General features: G+C 45.0%; 1 protein-coding gene across 3 annotated transcripts in view; it reads left to right on the forward strand.

Moving 5' to 3' along the window:
• The first annotated feature begins 10,693 nt into the window (after positions 1-10,693).
• Positions 10,694-19,377, forward strand: part of LOC121453675 (centrosomal protein of 120 kDa) — a 58,574-nt gene continuing 49,890 nt past the window's right edge. The window contains exons 1-5 of one of the 3 annotated variants that reach the window (XM_041660598.1): positions 10,694-10,715; positions 10,870-10,935; positions 14,946-15,102; positions 16,554-16,668; positions 17,800-17,941. In XM_041660598.1, the coding sequence (XP_041516532.1) occupies positions 10,887-10,935; positions 14,946-15,102; positions 16,554-16,668; positions 17,800-17,941 (463 nt within the window). In that variant the 5' untranslated portion in view covers positions 10,694-10,715; positions 10,870-10,886. The other 2 variants (XM_041660601.1, XM_041660597.1) reach the window with 2 other exon arrangements.

Below are 19,377 nucleotides of genomic sequence, written 5' to 3' on the forward strand. Positions count from 1 at the left end.
ATTGGATCGTGTTATTTCTTACATGTAGACAGTTTTACCCAGTGTTTCTTAATAATGTATTCCTTTATATATGCGCTGATTATGTAGCTAGCTGCACATGGCACTGCATACTTGGGATCCCAATACTTGGGAGGCTGAGGCAGGAGCAATGCCCGGAGTCCCCAGCCTGATTTACATAGCAAAACACTGTCTCATAACCAAGAAATAAAATATCTTTGCTACTGTCCATCCCTGGTATAGATATAATTCTAGCATTGTAAGTTTAGTTTTTAAAACCTTCTTTAAAACAAGACTTTATTGGGTATTCTCTTCTGTTGGGAGCTGGTGAGGGCTGCAGACCCAGACCCTGAATTTCCTGCAAACAACTTGTTTTCCTCTGCTCTGAGCACGAGACCCTGATGGCAGAGGAGTGGGTTCTGATGGGTCTGCAGCTGAAAGATCTCGAGAGCTGGGGCGTGGCCAGAGCCCTATATTAGTTTCCCCTGAGCTCAATAAAGTTGGCATTCTTGAATCAAGGATGACCTGTGTCTCTGTCACTCCTGTGCCTGTGTGTGTGTGTGCGCGCACGTGCGTGCATATGATTTTAAGTCTCCAGACCAGATCCTGGCTTGCGTAGTTGGCAGTTTTCCAGGCAGGTTTTTACACTCTTCTTTCTTTTAGAGGGGGGTGGGGCAAGGACTTGCTGTGTACCTAAGCTGGCCTCAAATAGTGACCCTCCTGGTTCAACTTCCTGCATATCCTAATTATAGGTATGCATCACCACATCCAGCTTTACCAAGCATTTAACTACACATATCCTCAAGGTACTTTTATGCACTAGGTCAACAGTAGTAAGGAAAATAACCTACTGCAAGTCATGCGCATCAATTTTTAGAATATTATATATGTTTGGCTAGTATTAGAATCAGCAAGTCAGTGTTGACATTAAAGATTCTTAGCCAGAATCTTTAAAAAAAAAAAAACCACTCTTAATTCTTATCTGGAACATTAATCATTTTTATGATTTCAAAAGCAATTCTTATCTACAGCAATTTAAGACAAACACTAACATTTTATTACCACATGCAACAATTATAAGGGGAACTTTCAGGTTAAGATCTGTTGCTAAAATCCCTTCCCTTAGGGCTGGAGTGGCTCATTGGTTAAGAGCACTGGCTGTTCTTGAAGAAGACCTGGGTTCAAGCCCCAGCATTCCCATAGCAGCTCCCAGCTGTTTATAACTCCAGTTCCAGGGCATCTCATGTCCTCTTTTGATCCCCTCATCAGGCATCAGGCATGCATGGGGTACACAGACTACATGCAGACAAAACACCATATACATGAAACAACTTTCACCCCCTGGAAAGATGTAATAATGTCTACCCCTCTTCCTTTAGACAAGCTAAGATGTGATCCACCGAACTTCACTCTGAGGAACCATTGAGTTTATTAGACTAACTTGTATAGCAGTCAGGGGAGGGTTATGGGCAGGAGTGTGAAAGACCTTGAAGCAGCCAGCATAGATAATGACTCCCTCACTGCTGTGTAGATGGAACCCCCTCCCCTAATTCTTTCTTGCCTAGTTCTAGCCTTCCCTAGAGACCCCGGGGCCATGTGCCATTAGGGCAGAACTGCACACAACTGGTTGGGGGAGTAGCTGGATGCTCAGCTGAGGGTCCCTTGAGTCTCCTCCTCCCAAGAGTTAGGTAAATAGACAACAAACCCATCTGTGATGATCTTTGGTGAGCAGGCCCAGGTAACTGCTGAGGATGGTGGCAGTTTATCTTAGGTGAGAGTCTTGTGCAGCGACATCCCACTTAGTACACCTCGGAAACCTATGATATCCAAGTGAATTCTCCTAAATCCAGCATTTACAGAATGCACAAAACAATGACCTCGTTAGATAATGAGGGCAATCATTTTAATCTTAACCAACCCTATGAACATTATGCAGAAGTAGGACATCACTTCCCCCCTAGGAATAACCTTTCCCCCCCTTCCCTATTGCGAACAGTTTTTAGTGAGATCTTGGCTCTATGGTGTAGGTGATGAGTGTCCCAAAGGGCCACCATTTGGTTAATGTCGATAGGATTTGAGTAGACTAAAAGCTGAAGATGAGTTCCAAACAAATTTTCTTAGGATAGTTTGTGTTGCTTTTAAAACCATGCAAATGTTTGCCGGGCAGTGGTAGCTCATGCCTTTAATCCTAGCACTCAGGAGGCAAAGGCCTGGTGTACAAGAGCTAGTTCCAGGACAGTTAGGACTGTTACACAGAGAAACCTTGTCTTGAAAACAAAAACAAGCAAGCAAACATAAACCAAAAAGAAACCCCCAAAAATTCAAAAACAAAGACCAAAACCATGCAAATGTTTATTTTATCCACCTAGCTTTGCATTCCTTTTAAGACAGCATGTAACCTCCTAGCTTTCATGACCTGCTTTCCCCAACAACATGACATGGTATATTTCTACTCTAGTGTCTTAACCCAGCTCCATGATCTCAGAGCAACATGTTGACTCCAGAATTAGAGCCACTAGGGTAGTCCCGAATCCCAGCACTCTGATGTGAGCAGGTGGCCCAAGCCTTCTAGCTTCAGCCTTTCACAGGTGTGCAAAGGTGAAGTCCATCTTCACCGCCTATGGTGTGGCTGGAAAGACAGGAAGAGGATCAATGCATGCACTGGGTTTGTGCATCTGAACTTGTGTCGGGTACAGGTGGAAATGGTCCTCTTCTTCTGCTCCTGCTTTTAAGAGCACATCTGTTTCTTACTCCCTCATCCTTGAAGAATAGTTGGCTGGACGCCTGAGCTTTCTGTTCATTTTCTGCTAATAGCAGCCCAAGATAAACCAGTTTCAAATTCTAACTCTTACTTTGGAATTTGCTCACAGCCTCCAGTGTAGGCAAAGTTTCCACATAAAGGCTCAGGCTGGGGAACGAATGGACTCCATTTCTTCTCTTTGGTAACCTTTTCTTCCAAAGAATTGGGATCCGATATGGAGAAAAGCTAAGTATCCTTAACTTAGTAGCCTCCCTTGTTTGTTACTTTTTCTCTGTTCAAGAGCTATTAGTCGCCCATGCCTTCTGAGTGACTCCCAGACAAATGCAGTCCCCATAGGACTCCAGAGTGAATTGTTCTGGGAATGACTTTAGAGGAGGGGCTTCCCAAGACCATCTGTTCTGTCTTGGGAGACCACCTCACTCACAGCAGTCTCCTCCCACTGAGCTGCTTCTGAAACCCCCCAGCTCCCATCTCGCGTTCCGGTCCTTGGTGTCTTGCTTCTGCGGTCTCTCCACTCCTTGGCCCATCTTTTTGGACACCAAGATGGCTCAGTCAAGGTGGTCGGGTGCTCTCTTCTTTCATAGGACTCTCATGTATAAAATGCAGATGCAAGTTGTGACTCAGTCCACCAGTTCTCTCTCTCTCTCTCTCTCTCTCTCTCTCTCTCTCTCTCTCTCTCTCACACACACACACACACACACACACACACACAGACACACACACAGACAGACAGACAGACAGACAGACAGACAGACATGCATTTCTTTTTCTCAAGTACACATGGTGATGGCCACCAAGCCCATTAATCCCTATGAGACTGTCCCTTAAATCTACTCTTTTCGTTTGGTTTCGGGTAAGGAAAAGAAACCCTTTCACCTTATGTATTTATTATCTTTAGAAGGCGGGCATGGCATTCTTGGCTTCCATTGGGTCATCTGTGGCAATAACAGTGAAGCCAACACTCCTGTTTCCGCTCAACATCCCTCAAGTTCTCAGCATCTGCTAAATCTGTTTGAAAATGTACACACTTTGGACTACATGAAGTTTTATGTTGACAGTGAGACCATCCTCAATTGAAGACAGTGTTGTGGTTTATGGCTTCACTGGAGGACACCTGTTATTAGATCTTTTCTGAAATGATGCTGGCCAGGACCCTTCTGTGCTGTCGCTTAGGGGTGTGTGTGAGAAACTGAGGGAGACTCCTTCCCCTAACTCTTCATTTTTACAGACAAAGAAAGGATTGAGCCCAGAGCCTCAAGCACTCTAGGCAAGCGAGCTACTCCTGAGCCATCTGTAGCCCTTGAAGGAGGTGCGCCTCCTCTCTACACCTGGTCAACATGCTTAGAACGTTACCTGGAACTGAACTGACTAGTTTCCCTTTGTCATTTATTTGCTGAAGTCATTCTTTCCCGGATCATACACTTCGAGTCCATTTATAATATCTGCATTAAACAGGACTGTAGCAGACATGACCTTGGTCGACCAGAAGACCCCATTACCATTCTGTGGAGTCCGGCTCCTGTTCAGCCCACGCCTGGAGACTTCCCTGCCACACAGCGGAGCAGGCTGGTGTGAGTTCTGTGTTATACCCAAATCAAAAGCCAACAAAGGAGACCGAGTCCCCTATGTAAAAGCAAAGAGCCTTTATTTTAATCAAGTTTGCAAACTCGGTCTCCCCGCATGTACAACACATTGGAATATCCGGAGAGCCCTGAGCTCAATTAGAATTGGATTTTTATAGTAGCAAAAATGGGGGTGAAGGGTTTCTGAGATTCAGGACCCCTGATTGGCTGACATTTGTCTAGTGGTGTTCTGGTGAAGTACTGACAGGTGTTTCCATCTACAGTGCTTGGAATGCCAGGAATTTCCTTTGAATGGTCTGCTCGTGGGTGGGAGTTGGGTAATCTCAGCTTGCCAGGCATTGTCTCAGGGTAAACTATTGAGACTCCAGACTCCATTTAAATGTATTGATGGCCAGAGTCCCAGGTGATAAGGGTTGGAAGTAAGGAACTTCCTTTGGATGACCTGCCCAGACTTAGCTTTCATGGCTGGTCCCACATTCCGTTACTGCTGTCATGTGGACAAAAGGAAGCTCTGCCGAAGAGGAATCATATCAAACTTGCTTTGATTGGAGAATCAAAGCCCCACAGGGTCACAGGGTGGTGGTGAGTCCTTCATTCTGACACCCATGGCCAGTTCCACACTCTGGAACCTTCTCAGCAATCTGCCTCGGTTGGCGGACAGCCTGGGCTACAGAGTAGTAAGTCTGGGCCAATCTGTGCTACACAGTGAGATCCTGTCTTAAAAGTAACAGGCAAATGAACAAATCTGCGGTCTCAAGAATGTGGTTGGGGCTGGAGAGATGGCTCAGAGGTTAAGAGCATTGCCTGCTCTTCCAAAGGTCCTGAGTTCAATTCCCAGCAACCACATGGTGGCTCACAACCATCTGTAATGGGGTCTGGTGCCCTCTTCTGGCCTGCAGGCATACAACAGACAGAATATTGAATACATAATAAATAAATAAATAAATAAATAAATAAATAAATCTTTAAAAAAAAAAGAATGTGGTTATTCTACCAGTGGCACAGTCTCTTCGCTCATTTACTTGATGATATTTATCATGTGTGCCCACACCCACTCTAACTAAGCCACACCTCCCAACAGTGCCATTCCTTTTGGGGGCCCATTTTTTTTCTTTCAACCCCCTACAACAAGCATTCTGCCAACTGAGCTGCGTTCCTAACCCCCGAGACTGCATTTTCTATTCCTTTGCCGCAGTTCCAGAAGTTTCTCTAGATCTGCCTCCTTCTGCAGAATGAGAGGCCATCTCTCACCTTCCACTCTACCCCTGCGCTTGAGAGAACCATGGTGACAAACACGGCAGGATTTCTCAGAGCCCATTCACACCTAACATAACCCATGAGGCTGATACCACAAGGACAACATACAAAAAACATTGCTTTTATTTATGCGTGTAGGTTCAACCCCAGCTCCACTGAAGCCAAAAGTTGGTCCCTGTCATCACTGGCTTTTCACTGGAAAAAGAGAATGCCGATCCCATACTGTGTTCTCACTGAGAGTAAGTACCAGGGGAAGTCTTGTCAGGTTTTGCTTTGCTGGCCACAAACATCTTAACCCGCTTGGTTCTTGGAAGTCTGGTGTGTTGATTCTGTCCCACAGAGGCAGAATAGTAAATTGAGGCAAAGATACTAAATCAGTGTCTTAGTCCCCTTTTCTGTTCTGCCCTCATGGGGTCTGCCTGGAAGTTGAGAGTTAATCTCCACCGCACGCACTCAGCCCTTTCCTAGCTGGTTTGAGGTAACCTCTTCCTGATTACAGTTTTCTTTGCGCCCTGGAGGCCCTGGTTATTATAATAAGCACTTCTGTCAGTTTGGGCTAGAGGTAACCAGCCTGCATGCAGCACACCTTGCTGTTACTGCTGCTGTTTTACACTGCAACTCATCCCCAGCATTTAAAAATTGGATGATTTCACCACAGAAACTATAATTCTGGCTTCTCATGAAAACTTGAAGATCTCGGTAAACAACTGTGCGCCAACAGCCAGCTGGAGTAGAACCACTTCCTACACAGCTGTGGTGTCCTTGCCACCTCCTACCTGGATGTGGTGTTTGCCAGGGCTGAGGCCCTGCCACCTCCTACATAGCTATGGTGTTCCGTCTGAGCTCAGGCCCTGCCTGGTCACCCCTCATTTCCAGCTTTGACCTATGGAGATGTTCTGGCTTCATAAAAGCCAGAGAGAAGGGCTGGAGAGATGGCTCAGTGGTTAAGAGCATTGCCTGCTCTTCCAAAGGTCCTGAGTTCCCAGCCACCACATGGTGGCTCACAACCATCTGTAAAGAGGTCTGGCGCCCTCTTCTGGCCTTCAGGCCTACAGACAAAATATTGTATACATAATAAATAAATATTTAAAAAAACAAAAAATAAAAATAAAAGCCAGAGAGAACCATGGTTTGGGGGACATTACCCCAAGAATATGGGACTAAGCCAACATGAGAAAATATAAAGAGTTTGGTTATCTTTGCCCTAATAGAAAAAGGGATAAAACTGACGATAACTCTGTAACAGATGACCTTTTGACGTTAAAACAAAAGCCTAACACATTCAGAGATTTAAATTTTGCCTGGGCTCCTCCCAGAAGGGATGTGGTCATGTGAGGCTGAGGGAAATGGTTCTGTGGATAAAGCCCTTGCTTCGACTGTAAGAGAACTGATGTTCGGATCCCCAGAGCACACCTAAAGACCAGGTAGGCTAGACTAGCCAGAACCAGTGAGCTCAGGTTCAGTGAGGGACCCAGACTCAGTAAATTAGGCAGCCAGCCAGCGAGCAAGAAGCCTATTCACGGAGCTTGTTCACAGTCTAAGGTAAACCACACATGTGTGGGGCTGGACCTGTGTACACGCCCCTTCACACACATGACTACGCACACACTGGTACACACCACACACTCATACACAGGCGAAACAGTGAGATGAGAGAAATTACGGCTTTCATTTATACAAGATCCTGTTTTAAAGGGCCTTTTGTTTTGGCCCTAAATTAGTGCTGCTTTCATCCTTCCCCTCCTCCCCTCCCTAGTCTTCATCTTCCTGCCTCTTTCCTTCCTTCTTTCTTGCATATCATTTAGTTATTCTTGGATAATCTCATACATGCAGATGATGTATTTGATTGTATGCCAAACTCTCCTCTCTCACCCCTCCCAACACTCTCTGATACGTTTGCCCCCCCCTCCCTTCTTGTCTGTCTGTCTTTTACCTGTAACCACGGAGGCTAGCTAATGTCGCTTGCCAGAATGCTGGCTAATGTTGTCTCCTGGCCCTATGCAGGTCTGCTGCAGGTAGCTATAATGGAGCGAGCTCATGGCTGCCATGGCTATGTCGTTCCAATACGTGACAACATTGTCCACCTTATTCTCCAGCTCTCCCATTTTCTCCCTCTTCTTTCCAGTGACATCCCCTAAGCTGCAGAGAGGTTGTCTTTCTGATTCTGAGTCAGGGTCTCACTCTGTGAAGGCTGGCCTAGAATTTATAGAAATCCTCCTGCCTCAGTCTCTTGAGTACTAGGAATAAAACGGTATATTCCTACCAAAAAAGCTACGGAGAAACCTTGTCTCGAAAATCCAAAAAAAAAGGGTATATTCCTCCACACCCAGCTCACTCCATCTTCCAAATGGAGGCTGCTTATCTAAGCAGTTTTTGAAGGTCAAATTTTGGTACTATGTTTTTACAATAGCAGCTATTCAATAAGCATGTTGATTTTATTAGTCCTGAGAGCTTGTTTTAATTTTATTAAGTATATATTTGGGCTTGTTGATATATTGGGAGATGAAATAAAGAAGGGAAATATAATAAAATTTACAATCTCTTTTGAGGTGGGCCATAGAAGTTGTTGAAAATGAAACATAAAAATACTACAAAGTAGGGTTTATTCAACATGTGAAATAGATATAGGAAAAGAAATGTTCGATCTGAGCCAAGATGCCCTTTTGTTTGCAGAAATTTATAGAAATAGAAAGCTACATAATATGATTAGCAAACTAATGAATTCAGTACCTATCAGTTTAAATTTGCATACTTACATGTTCCTAGTGCAATGAATCTTCCATTGTCTCATAGATACAATTTACATATGCTGTAAACATTTTCTTATGTATTTGGAGACAGTAATTGGTACTTCATAAACTTATAATAACATTTCCCCTCATGAGTTTAAACTAACACGTGATGCTTTACGCTGGACCTGAAGCTGCTGCCGTCTAACAGAGCACCAGAGCACGGGAATTAGATTACGGGACCATGGGTTTAGAGGATGATGGAATTACAGTCCGTTTCTAGACGGCAACTTTCAGATCACCCATTTTGTACAGTCTGTGAAAACAAAGGCATCATGCAAATGCTACTGAAGGCTTTCTGCAAGGCCAGTGGGGGACTTCACACATGATCGTGTTGTTCAGGGAAGAAAGCCAGATGCCTCAGACAGGGACAATGACGGCTCAGCGAGCAGAAGCATCTGCCTGCTCGTGACCCAGGTTTCATCCCTAGGACCCACACAGTGGAAGGAGAGACTGACTTGCAGAAGCAGTCCTCTGACCTCTAAGTGTGACCCTCCCCCCCCCATAACACACAACACACACATAAATAAAACATAATAAAATATTTTTTGGAAAGAGTTATTTTAAAAATTTTTCTACAAGAAAAAGGGTGTGGGTGTGTGCATGCATGTTTGTGTGTATGTATGTGTATATGTGTGTGTGTGTGTGTGTATTCCATATGTTCAGGCGTCTGAGGAAGTCAAAAGAGGTCACTGGGTCTCCATCCTGCAGGAATTAGCGATAGCTGTGAGTTGCCTTCATGGGTGCTAAAAACTGAACTCAGGTCCTCTGGAAGATCAGCAAGTACTATATTAATCATTCAGCCATCTCTCTATTCCCTCATCTTAGTTCATTGATTAATTTTACAGATGTTTTAGATGAGACTTTTCCGGCATTAGTGATAATCTAATCTGGGTTTTCAGCCTTGTTGGGTATCCTAAAGGAAAATAAGTGTATTGTTTTCAAATAAAAAGTTATAAATCATAAAAACTGTTTTTATAGCTATTAAGTGATGAGATTACTCATGTAAAAAGATAACCATATAGCATTTGACATCACACCTTTGATAGAAAAAAACCTACTCACCTGGCCACCGTATGATCCTGCCTACTTTTAGAGATCTTTCAGAAAAGAATACAGTGCCCAGCAATGCACATGAAGTTTAGTTTTGTATAAAGAGCACATTTCAGAAAAACCTCTCAGGAGTCCTGAAGGGACATTAGAGACAATCTGGTCTAGCCTCCACATCCTCTTCTTTAAGGGACAAAGAAGAGAAAGACAGAGGAGCAGAAATAGCAGCAGGGCTCAGAGATTGTTGTAACTGTTCTCCAACTGTCTCCCAGCTTTACAGAGAAGGAAAACAGCCAGAGTCAGCACACCAAGGCCCACTGCTTCGTGAGATCTCGGCTCAGCTGTTTTACTTTTTGCCCTCTTATATATATCGTGGTTTGCCTTTGATTTTCCAAGAGAAATTACCACAAATTTGAACGCTAAACGAGTCCACGAAGGCTCCAATCCACTCAATTTTCCAGGTTTTAAGCTAGAGAAAACTTTAAAATGTCTAATCTTGCATTTAAAAAAAACTCAAATCTTGAAAATGGGAGGGAAAATGTGGGTTTACAGTTTTTCAGACGTTAACTTTCAGCCTTGATTTTGCTAATTTCCTACGTCTGGGTAGAACCTACACCTTTAAACATTCTCGCCCACGTGATAATTTTGTTTTCCTTTTGAAGAGGTATTTCTAAGGTACAGCCTATTCTGGGAGTGATTACGTCAGCGTCTGCAGTTACAGTAACTACCGTATTGACAGGACTTGCGGTCATAGGACAAATATTTAAAGAGATGCGCAAGAACAGTTTACACTCGGGTCATTAATTTTCTGTGACTTAACATGGTCAGTTGTCTTGATGTCAGGTGCCTGAGCATTAAAAAACAAACTATCGTTTTATTTCTCAGATTAAAACTGAGCATACCGTTTACAGTACGCGGCCGTCCCACTCCTTAAAGAGAGTTTAGCTACGCAGGACCAGGAAGCATTTAGGGCAGTGGTGCGGCTGCGCAGTCTGCGGGGGTTCAACTCTCCTGCATTTCCGCAGGTGACCAGCAGGCGACGCTGCGGGCGACCGCAGTCGTGTCTCCCTAGGGCTCCGGGAAAGAGCGTCAAAGGGCGGGAGGTGAGGCGGGCTGGTGGACGTTCTATCCCCGACTGCCCTGGTCTCTATCGCCCTTTGTCCTCCAGCCTCCCCCGGGCTCTGGGCCTGCGGGCCTGGTTGCTAGGCGGAAGCGGGGCGCGGTGGCGTCCGCTGCGGCTGCCCGGGCGTTTGAAAGCGGCTTAGCAGGCGGCAAAAGGTGCCGGGGCTGCGGGCTTGTGGGGCGCGGTCGCCGAGCCGGGGTAGGGTTAGGGCCTGGTCGGCGGCCCGGGGGGAGCGGGGCCGGGCGCTGCGAAGGCTCCCGGGCCTGCGGGGTCCGGCTGCACGCATCACGGGGGTTCCCTTCCCTGCAGACCCCGCCGCCGCGACCATGGTCTCCAAATCCGACCAGCTGCTCATCGTTGTATCCATCCTAGAAGGTGAGCGGCCTCCGGTGTTTATTTTTTTTTTCTTCTCTCTCTCTCTCTTTTTCTTTTGCAACTGCTGTTTCCCGGACCTCAGCCGTGTAGTGTATGACTGCGGCTTTGTTAACCTTACGAACCTTGTCATCTCTGCTTTTGTGGTCCCCGAGGACTTGTTCAGTTGCATGGAGCGAGGGCTGTTAGGCAATTGATTTAAACATCTCTCCGGGGAGCGTGAGTGCTATTAGGGATAAGTGATATTTAGCGTGACTAGCCGTAGCCCCAGAGAATGTAGAAAAAAACCGATTTCCATCAGAAGCAGCCTGTCGATGGCTTTTATATACGAGCTAAAAGTGCCTGCAAAGCACGCTCGGTGCAGCAGGTCCTCGCTAATGCCATTCGTAAGAACTTTGCCATTGACTTGAGCACAAGCCTCGTACCATTTCCATGTATTGCTGAATCTGTTCCCGTTACGCGTCTTGATCGCGTACCTAGGGAACTACCGTCGGTAAGGCATTAAATGACCCTTACTTGTTCGTCGAGTGAATGACATTTGTTTATCGGGAACCTACTGAATGTCAGGTTCTGTGCTGGCAAAGCAGGTGGCACTAAGTCTAGATACTGAGAGAGTTAAGTGGGGGGAGTGTGTCACGCTGGCACAGCCTCCTCTTCTGGGGGATGTTTCCTGAGGAGATGACATTTATTTGGGTCTTAAAGGGATGGGTCAGAGGACCAAAGGCTGGGCTGATGGTCTGGCTACAAAGCACACTTAAGGTGTGGGAAAAGGAGGCCTGCTTTGCTCTCAAACTCACACCACAAACGTTGCTTCTGTTCAGTGTAGTTAGCTGATTGCAGCAAAGTGGAGGAGCTAGGAGCTGTTTGGTTAATTGGAGTAAGCTGTCAGTACACGAAGTCATCGTGTGAGTTTATCCCCAGGTGGTGTTGGCTAGACCCCATCCCCTCAGGAGAGGTCTGCTGCTGTTGAGAAGAGGGAAGAAAAACTGGGTAAAAATGGTTTCTGAGTTTTGGAATAAAAAAATTGACCAGAAACTATTAAATAATAGGGACAATTGTAATTGTTCTTTCACTGCTTAAAAACACAAGATCAAGCAGGGAGTGGTTGGCTCCTGCATTTAATCCCAGCACTCAGCTGAGGCAGGCTGATCTCTGCAAGGTCAAGGCCAGCCTGGTCTGCTAGTGAGTTCCTTCCTTCCACAAAAACAACCAACCAACCAAACAAAAAAAACCCAAGCCCTCACAAATAAGCAACCCCCCCTCCCCCAAGACTGAAATAATTTTCTTTTTCTTCCAGACAGGGTTTCTCTATAGCTTTGGAGCCTGTCCAGGAACTAGCTCTTGCAAACCAGGCTGACCTTGAACTCACAGAGATCCACCTGCCTCTGTCTCGCCTCTGCCTCTGCCTCCCAGAAATAATTTTCTAATTGGTTGTTAGAGGCTTTTAAATTTAGAACAGGGCTTTCTCTATGAAAAAAAAAATCTCGTGGTTTTCCTGCTGTTCATGATAGAGGGGTCTGTTTATTTGGCATGGACAGATTGGTGTTGTAAGACATGGTATGTTGGGCAGCACTGTGATCAAAACTTGATACAGAGCGTCAGTGTAGCTTTGGCAGCAGAATAGAAGTAGTGATTGAGGTGCCTTCCGCCCAGAGCTTCAGACGGACGGATGGGTGACTAGGTAAGCCAAGGTAACAGGAATGAACGGGGTGGGAGGAGAGAAGCCAGAAGGCAACTGTGGTAGAGAAAGGTGAGTGTTTAGGAATATTGTCCTCGGTCAGAAAGAACTAGAATGAGTCGGCTCTGGAGGACCCTGGAAGCCAAGGAGGTTAGAGTTGTTCTTCTGAGAGGGTTGGTGGCTGTGGTCCTAACTAAAAGGAGGAGCCTGACTCGTCTTAGCTTTTGGACCTGGAGTCAGGGATGTCAGTTAGGTTGCTACCACAAACACACCTAAAACTGGCATATGGTCTTCTCCTCGGCTCTGGTAGTGCTTACAGTTAAGCCGGGAGCCTGGGATTCATCAGTGTCCTCCAAAGAATTGTCAATTGTTGATTTTATTATAGGTGCTACAATCGCTCAGGTGTGCCTGGTTACACACCTTCATCACCTTGCCTGTAGTGATAGTCTCTGTTTCCTAAAGGTTTTCTTTTCTTCCAGAAGCAACTACTGCCCTGAACTTCCTGACAGTGATCTTTCTGATCCACAGATCTTGTCTTAAAACCTTTCAGAGTTCCCATATGTCTGCACTCCTAGAGTAGCAAGCGTGGGCCCTTGTGGTACGACTTCTGCCCGCCCGTTTAGGTTTCCTGTGTACCAGAACTCCAGTTAGATCGAGCTACTTAGAATTTCCTAGCTACATTTCTAGAATGTGTGTGCTCACAGTGTGCTCGGTTCCAAGATAAGAAACAAAACAAAACAAGGCTTCTGTTGTCTTACTTTACTGTGAAAAGGCTGTGGCGAAGGACAGCTGGAGGGAGGAAAGGACTTATCTCTTCTTACACAGTCCAGTCCCAGTACGTCATTGTGGGAATCAGAGTCCCTGGAGAAAGATGCTCGCTCCCCACGGCTTCCTCAGCGTGCTCTCTTTTATACCATCCAGGACCACCTGCCCGGGGTGGTGCACCCCACATCCCAACTGTCATTAGTCAGGAAAATATCCCACGGGCTTACCCACAGGCCAATCTATGGAAGCGTTCTCTCAACTGAGGATCCCTCTTCCCAGATGACTCCAGCTTCTGTCAAGTTGGCAAGAAACCAACCAGTATGGAGTTTAAATAAGAGCCTCTGGCTGACGTTTTTAAAGGACACTTTCAGACGTGTTTATTTCATTTGTATCTGTGTGAGTGTATGCTTGCTCTTCGCTGTCCCTGTCCCTCAGCTGCAGTCAGCTGCACTCAGCTCTTTTTCTTCTTCAAACCAGAGCATTTAATTCATGACCGATAGTTGAACTTGTCAAGGTGAACTGGATGCTGGATCAGTCTCCCTCTGGGTTTGGGTCGTGTTCTTCATGGAATCCATCCCTGGGCAGTCTCAGGCACCTCACTGATGGAGTCCTGTACTGTTTTGTTTCTTACTCCAGTTTTACTTCCTCCGCCGGGGGTTAGGCCATGTTGGTCACAGGTTGACTTCCTAAGGCCCGTGGGTCACAGCAATGGCACAGTGTGTGTCCTGCCGCAGTGCTTCCAAACACTGCAGTTAGGGTTCAGCTTGCTTCTGCTGGGGCCAGAGAGGCTTTGCTTTGGTTTGGTTTGGGCTGTCATGTCATCCAGGCTCTTTGCCTCCACTTCCCCAGTGCTGGGGCTATCTATGTGTGCCACCAGCTCATCAAATCCAGCCTTTCCTGTCCATTTCCTTCCTCCACTTCCCCAGTGCTGGGGCTATCTATGTGTGCCACCAGCTCATCAAATCCAGCCTTTCCTGTCCATCTTATTCCTCGCCAAGTAGCTTTAATCGGGGTGAATAGCAGGGGGGTGGCTGCTTACTTAATAATGGTTAAAATTCCCTCCATATGATCCCCCTCACCAGACTGAAAAATCAAAGTAATCACCTCGGCACAAGATTGTTAGGGATTCTTATTTGCCATTTACTTTCTTCCAATTTTGAAATTTTTCTTTCCACTAGACCCTTGGTTTTCTTTTTTGGCTAAGTGCCTGTTTTCTTTTTGAAGCCACTTACTTTACCATTTGCTTTTCTTCTTTCTAATGTACTCATTTGTGGGCCACAAGCATGCTGCAGGGTCTGATCACCTGTTAGAAATGCAGGCTTTCAGGCCCACTGGACCTGCCGTGCTGATTTCCGCCCTGGTGCAGGGTCCCCAGGTGATTCATATGCACATTAGTGTTGGAGGAGAAGCACTCAGTGCTAAGTGACGGCTTTCAGTTTATGGAAGCAAGTGCAGGTGCATTTGGGAGTAGTGTATGCAGTGTGCAAGCCAGCTACCTGGACACGCACCAATATTTAAAAGGTGCTTTGTGATCCTGTGTGATCTGTATGTGCGTATCTTCTCTCTTCAGGCCGCCATTTCCCCAAACGTCCAAAACATATGCTGGTGGTAGAAGCGAAGTTTGATGGGGAGCAGCTGGCTACCGATCCTGTCGACCACACTGACCAGCCCGAATTTGCTACCGAGTTAGCCTGGGAAATCGACAGGAAAGTTCTTCATCAGCACAGGTGAGGCTCCGCTCAGTTTGTGTCAGCATCTTTGTCCTTGTTTATACTTTTAAGTACATCTTATAACTTCCTGATTATGGTGCTCATCGTGTTTGCTGAGTGTGTGTGTTTGAGACAGGCTCTCTCTCTGTTTCATTTCATGCTGCTGTGATAAAGCACCCTGGTGAATGCCCCTTAGGGAGAAAGGGAAATCGCGGGTCACAGATGTCGCTTTAGGGAAGACAGGCTTGCAGGACACGAAGCAGTCATGTTACATCAGCAGTTAAGAGCAGACAGCAATGCATTAATGTCTGCATGCGTGTGCTCAGCTCACCCTCTCCACTCTTGAACAGTTCAGGATACACTGCCTGAGGACTGGTACTGCCCACAGTGGGTGAGTCTTCCCACCTCAGATGGATCTGAAGTGTAACATCATCTTTTCTTCAATGAACTTTAAGACTAGATATAGTCAAGAACAGAAGTACTTTTATTTGTTAAATGACAAATTATGTTTTTTAAAACAGTTTTTTTGTTTCATTTTGTTTGTTTTTTGAGACAGGGTTTCTTTATGTAGCCTGGCTGTCCTGGAACTAGCTCTGTAGATTAGACTGACCTCATACTCACAGAGATCTACCTGCCTCTATCTCCTGAGTGCCACCACTACCCGGTTTAAAAATATATTTCTAAAAACAGGGCATAGTATGGTTTGTTTCTAATCCCAATAGTCTGGACGTAAGGGCAAAAAGAGTTCAGGGCTGGCCTGGGTTATTTAGAATTCTGTCTCAAAGGAAAAAAAAAAAGGAAAACCACCACCATCCAAACTCCCACAAATCATTTCAGTCCGATCAAGTCAGGACAGAAAATTGACAAAATTAACAGAATTCTTACTATTTTTATTGCTGGATTATACGTTGATTCTATCTGAAGGACTATTAAATTCTTAATGAATGTTAAAATGTTGTCTTTTTCCTGGCATTCAGAATATTTGATTTTGCTGTGTTCTTGTACTTGTCTTAGTACCATGTGATATACTACTTTGGTTATTTAGGCTAAGAATTCCTAGGTGGATTTAGTACTACGTGGTGTTAAACAGTGACTCCATTAGCTAAGTGATGGCAGCATCTATTCAGCTCTGTGCGTGACTGGACAGGGCTTCCCTGCTGCACAGAGTCCGCACTGCCATCACTGTCAGCTCACAGAGCATTGCCAAGATTTTATATGTGATAGTACTGTATAAGAAAGATAATTTTTTTGTCTTTCTTAAACATTCATGATAATTTCTGACTTGCGGAAGGCCAAGTACATCACAGGTGTGTAGGAAAAGACTTCTAGTTAAAGACTCTTTTAGAAAATACAGACTAGATAATGCTTGGCCCGACAGACATGTAATCTGGATAATAAAGTTTTTTTAAGGCTGCTAGAAACATAACTTTAGAAAGACTCATGTATTGCTCACACACATCTTCGTGTAGGTTACAGCGCACTCCTATCAAACTGCAGTGCTTTGCCTTGGACCCTCTGTCTTCTGCCAAGGAAACCATAGGCTACATTGTTTTGGACTTAAGAACCGCTCAAGAAACAAAGCAGGTATTGTGCTTTTGATTGTGGCTTGACCATGTCTTCTGGCTGGTCTGGTCCCTGGGATTCCTGAGGGTGCTGTCTTGTGGGGTGGTCAGGTAGTTTAACCTACCGTGTCCTCTGAGAAGGTCTTTGTTGTCAGCGTCTGCCAAGTCAATGGCTCATGAAGCACAACTTTTGGTCCTTTGCCTTGACATTTTATGCTATTTCTTAGTGGTATTTTAGTCATTGATCTATTGCTGTGAAGAGACACTGGCAACTCTTATAAAGGAAATATCTAACCTGAGGGCTTGCTTTCAGTTTCGGAGGCTTAGTCCATCATTGCCGTGATGGGAGCATGGCAGCAAGCATGGCAGGCATGGTTCTGAGGTGTAATTGAGAGCTACTTCCTGATCTACAGACTGAGAGAAACGGGGCCTGGTGTCGGCTTTTGAAACCTTAAAGCCCACTCCCAGTGACACACTTCCTCCAACAAGGCCACACCCACTCCAATAGTGTCACACCTCCTAACCCTTTAAACAGTTCAACTCCCTGGTGACTGAGTATTCAAACTTATGAGCCTGTGGATGCCACTCTTATCAAACCACCACGAGTAGTAACATTTTCTTTTTTCTTAATTGATATGAAGAACAAGAAGAGACCTAATATCAGGAGTTAAAGAAACCGATGATTAATTAGGCTGTTGTTATTAAAGGTTGTCGTGAGATTGGAGACTGAAGATAGACGTGTGTTGTTTTTTCCCCTGTGAAATGTTGGAATGAGAGCAAAGAAGACAGTCTGAGGGCTTCAGTATTTTTCTCAGAGGGAAACTTAGTTGCTGGCTTCCTAAATGGAGTTCATTTGTTTTGAAGAAAATATGGAAAGACATTTTGTTGTGTTCTGAGACAGGGTGTTAACTTTGCAGCCTTGGTTGGCCTGGAACTCAGTGTGTGGACCAGGTTAACTTAGAACTCAGACATTTGCCTTCTCTGCCTCCCGAGTGCCGGGATTAAAGGCTGAGCCACCATATGCCTGGCCTGGCCTTTGTTTTTTAAGAGATGAAAGGTACTGAAAAGGCTGTAGGAAAAGAGTGAAAACCTTAAGTAACGTGCTGAGTACTTTCCCTTTAAGTTTCACCATGCCTTCTATTTTGTTATCTAGGCACCTAAGTGGTACCAGTTGCTGAGTAACAAATACACCAAGTTCAAGTCTGAGATACAGATAAGTATCACTTTGGAAACAGATACAAAGGCACAGGTGGAGAGTTTTAAAGCAAAAGGAGCCCCTCCTCGGGATGGAAAAGGTTTGTTCTCCTCTGTCTCTTGTGGGTTTTTGGTTGATTTGTTTTTGTTTTATTTTGTTTTGAGACAGGGTCTCAAGTAGACCAGGCTGGTCTGGACCTCACATGTAACTGAGGCTGGCTTTATGCTTCCATCCTCCTCCCTCTTCCTCTCGATTGTTTGGGTTATAGGTGTGTGCTGGCACATGTAGTTATGTGCATCTTCCCTTAGAGACCTTCTTGCACAAGTTCCTCTGCACTAGCACTTTAGGAAGGGTGATGTCATGGGACCTGTGTACAGGAACATAAGCTGATTTACCCTGTTTATAGGCAAATATGATCTTGTGTGTAGACAGAACTTTCTGTCCCACCTGGTCCTGCAGTCGTTCAGTTTCAAAGAAACACACATTATATTAATTATATTAACATAATATAATTATTATATTACTATATATTCATTATAAACTGTTTGGCCTATTACTCAGACTTATTACTAACTAGCCCTTACAACTTAAATTAACCCATAATTCATGTCTGTGTTTAGCCATGTGGCTTGGTATCTTTTCTCAGTAAACATTCTCATCTTGCTTCCTTTGAGTCTGGCTTGCAACAGTGTCTCTGCCTTTCCTCTTCCCAGAATTCTCCCAGTCTGTTCACCCCACCTATACTTCCTGCCTGGCTACTGGCCAATCAACATTTTATTAAACCAATATGAGTGACAAATCTTTACAGTGTACAAGAGAGCATTATCCCCCAGCACTTGCGAACACGTGTAACATGCAAACTTGTTTACAGAGGTTAGCTCTTATTTAAAAATCTTAGAATCTGGGAAAGCTTTAGTTTCTAAACTTGAACAGAGAATTTTGTCGTTTAAAAATTGTTACTTAGAAACATTTTCTTTCCAGGATGAGCATAGAAAAGCTCTCAACTATAGTATGTTTATTATTTAACTGTAGTTTAGCAAAGCCTAATACATGTTTTAAATTTAAATTTATTTATTTATTTAGAATCAGAATCTCACCGTGTAGCCCTGGCTGGATGGAACTTGCTATGTAGACCAGGCTGGCCTCGAACCCACTGAGATCTGTCTGTCTTTGCCTCTACCCTTGCCTCCTGAGGGCTGGGATTAGAGACATATACTAGCACACCCTTATAGAGCACTTTTAACATCATAGCAGAGTTGGGAAGTGCAGAATGTTCCCTGTGTATGGACCCTAGGATAACTCATTCACAACAGCTCAGCACTCGATTGTTGGTGCAGTTGATGAAACGTCATTGGTACATTTTCACCAGAAGTCTGTGTGTGTGTATGTGTGTGTATGTTTGTGTATTCCATGTGTGCCTGGTGCTAGTGGAAGTTAGAGGGTGTTGGATCCCCTGGAACTGGATTTACAGTTATGAGCTGCCACTTAGGTGCTGGGAACTGAACCCTGGTTCTCTTCAAGAGCAGCCAGTGCTCT

Source organism: Microtus oregoni, unplaced genomic scaffold (genome assembly GCF_018167655.1).
Source record: "Microtus oregoni isolate MIOR12 unplaced genomic scaffold, Mior012 000011F_ref0000422, whole genome shotgun sequence".
In the NCBI taxonomy this organism is placed as follows: domain Eukaryota; kingdom Metazoa; phylum Chordata; class Mammalia; order Rodentia; family Cricetidae; genus Microtus; species Microtus oregoni.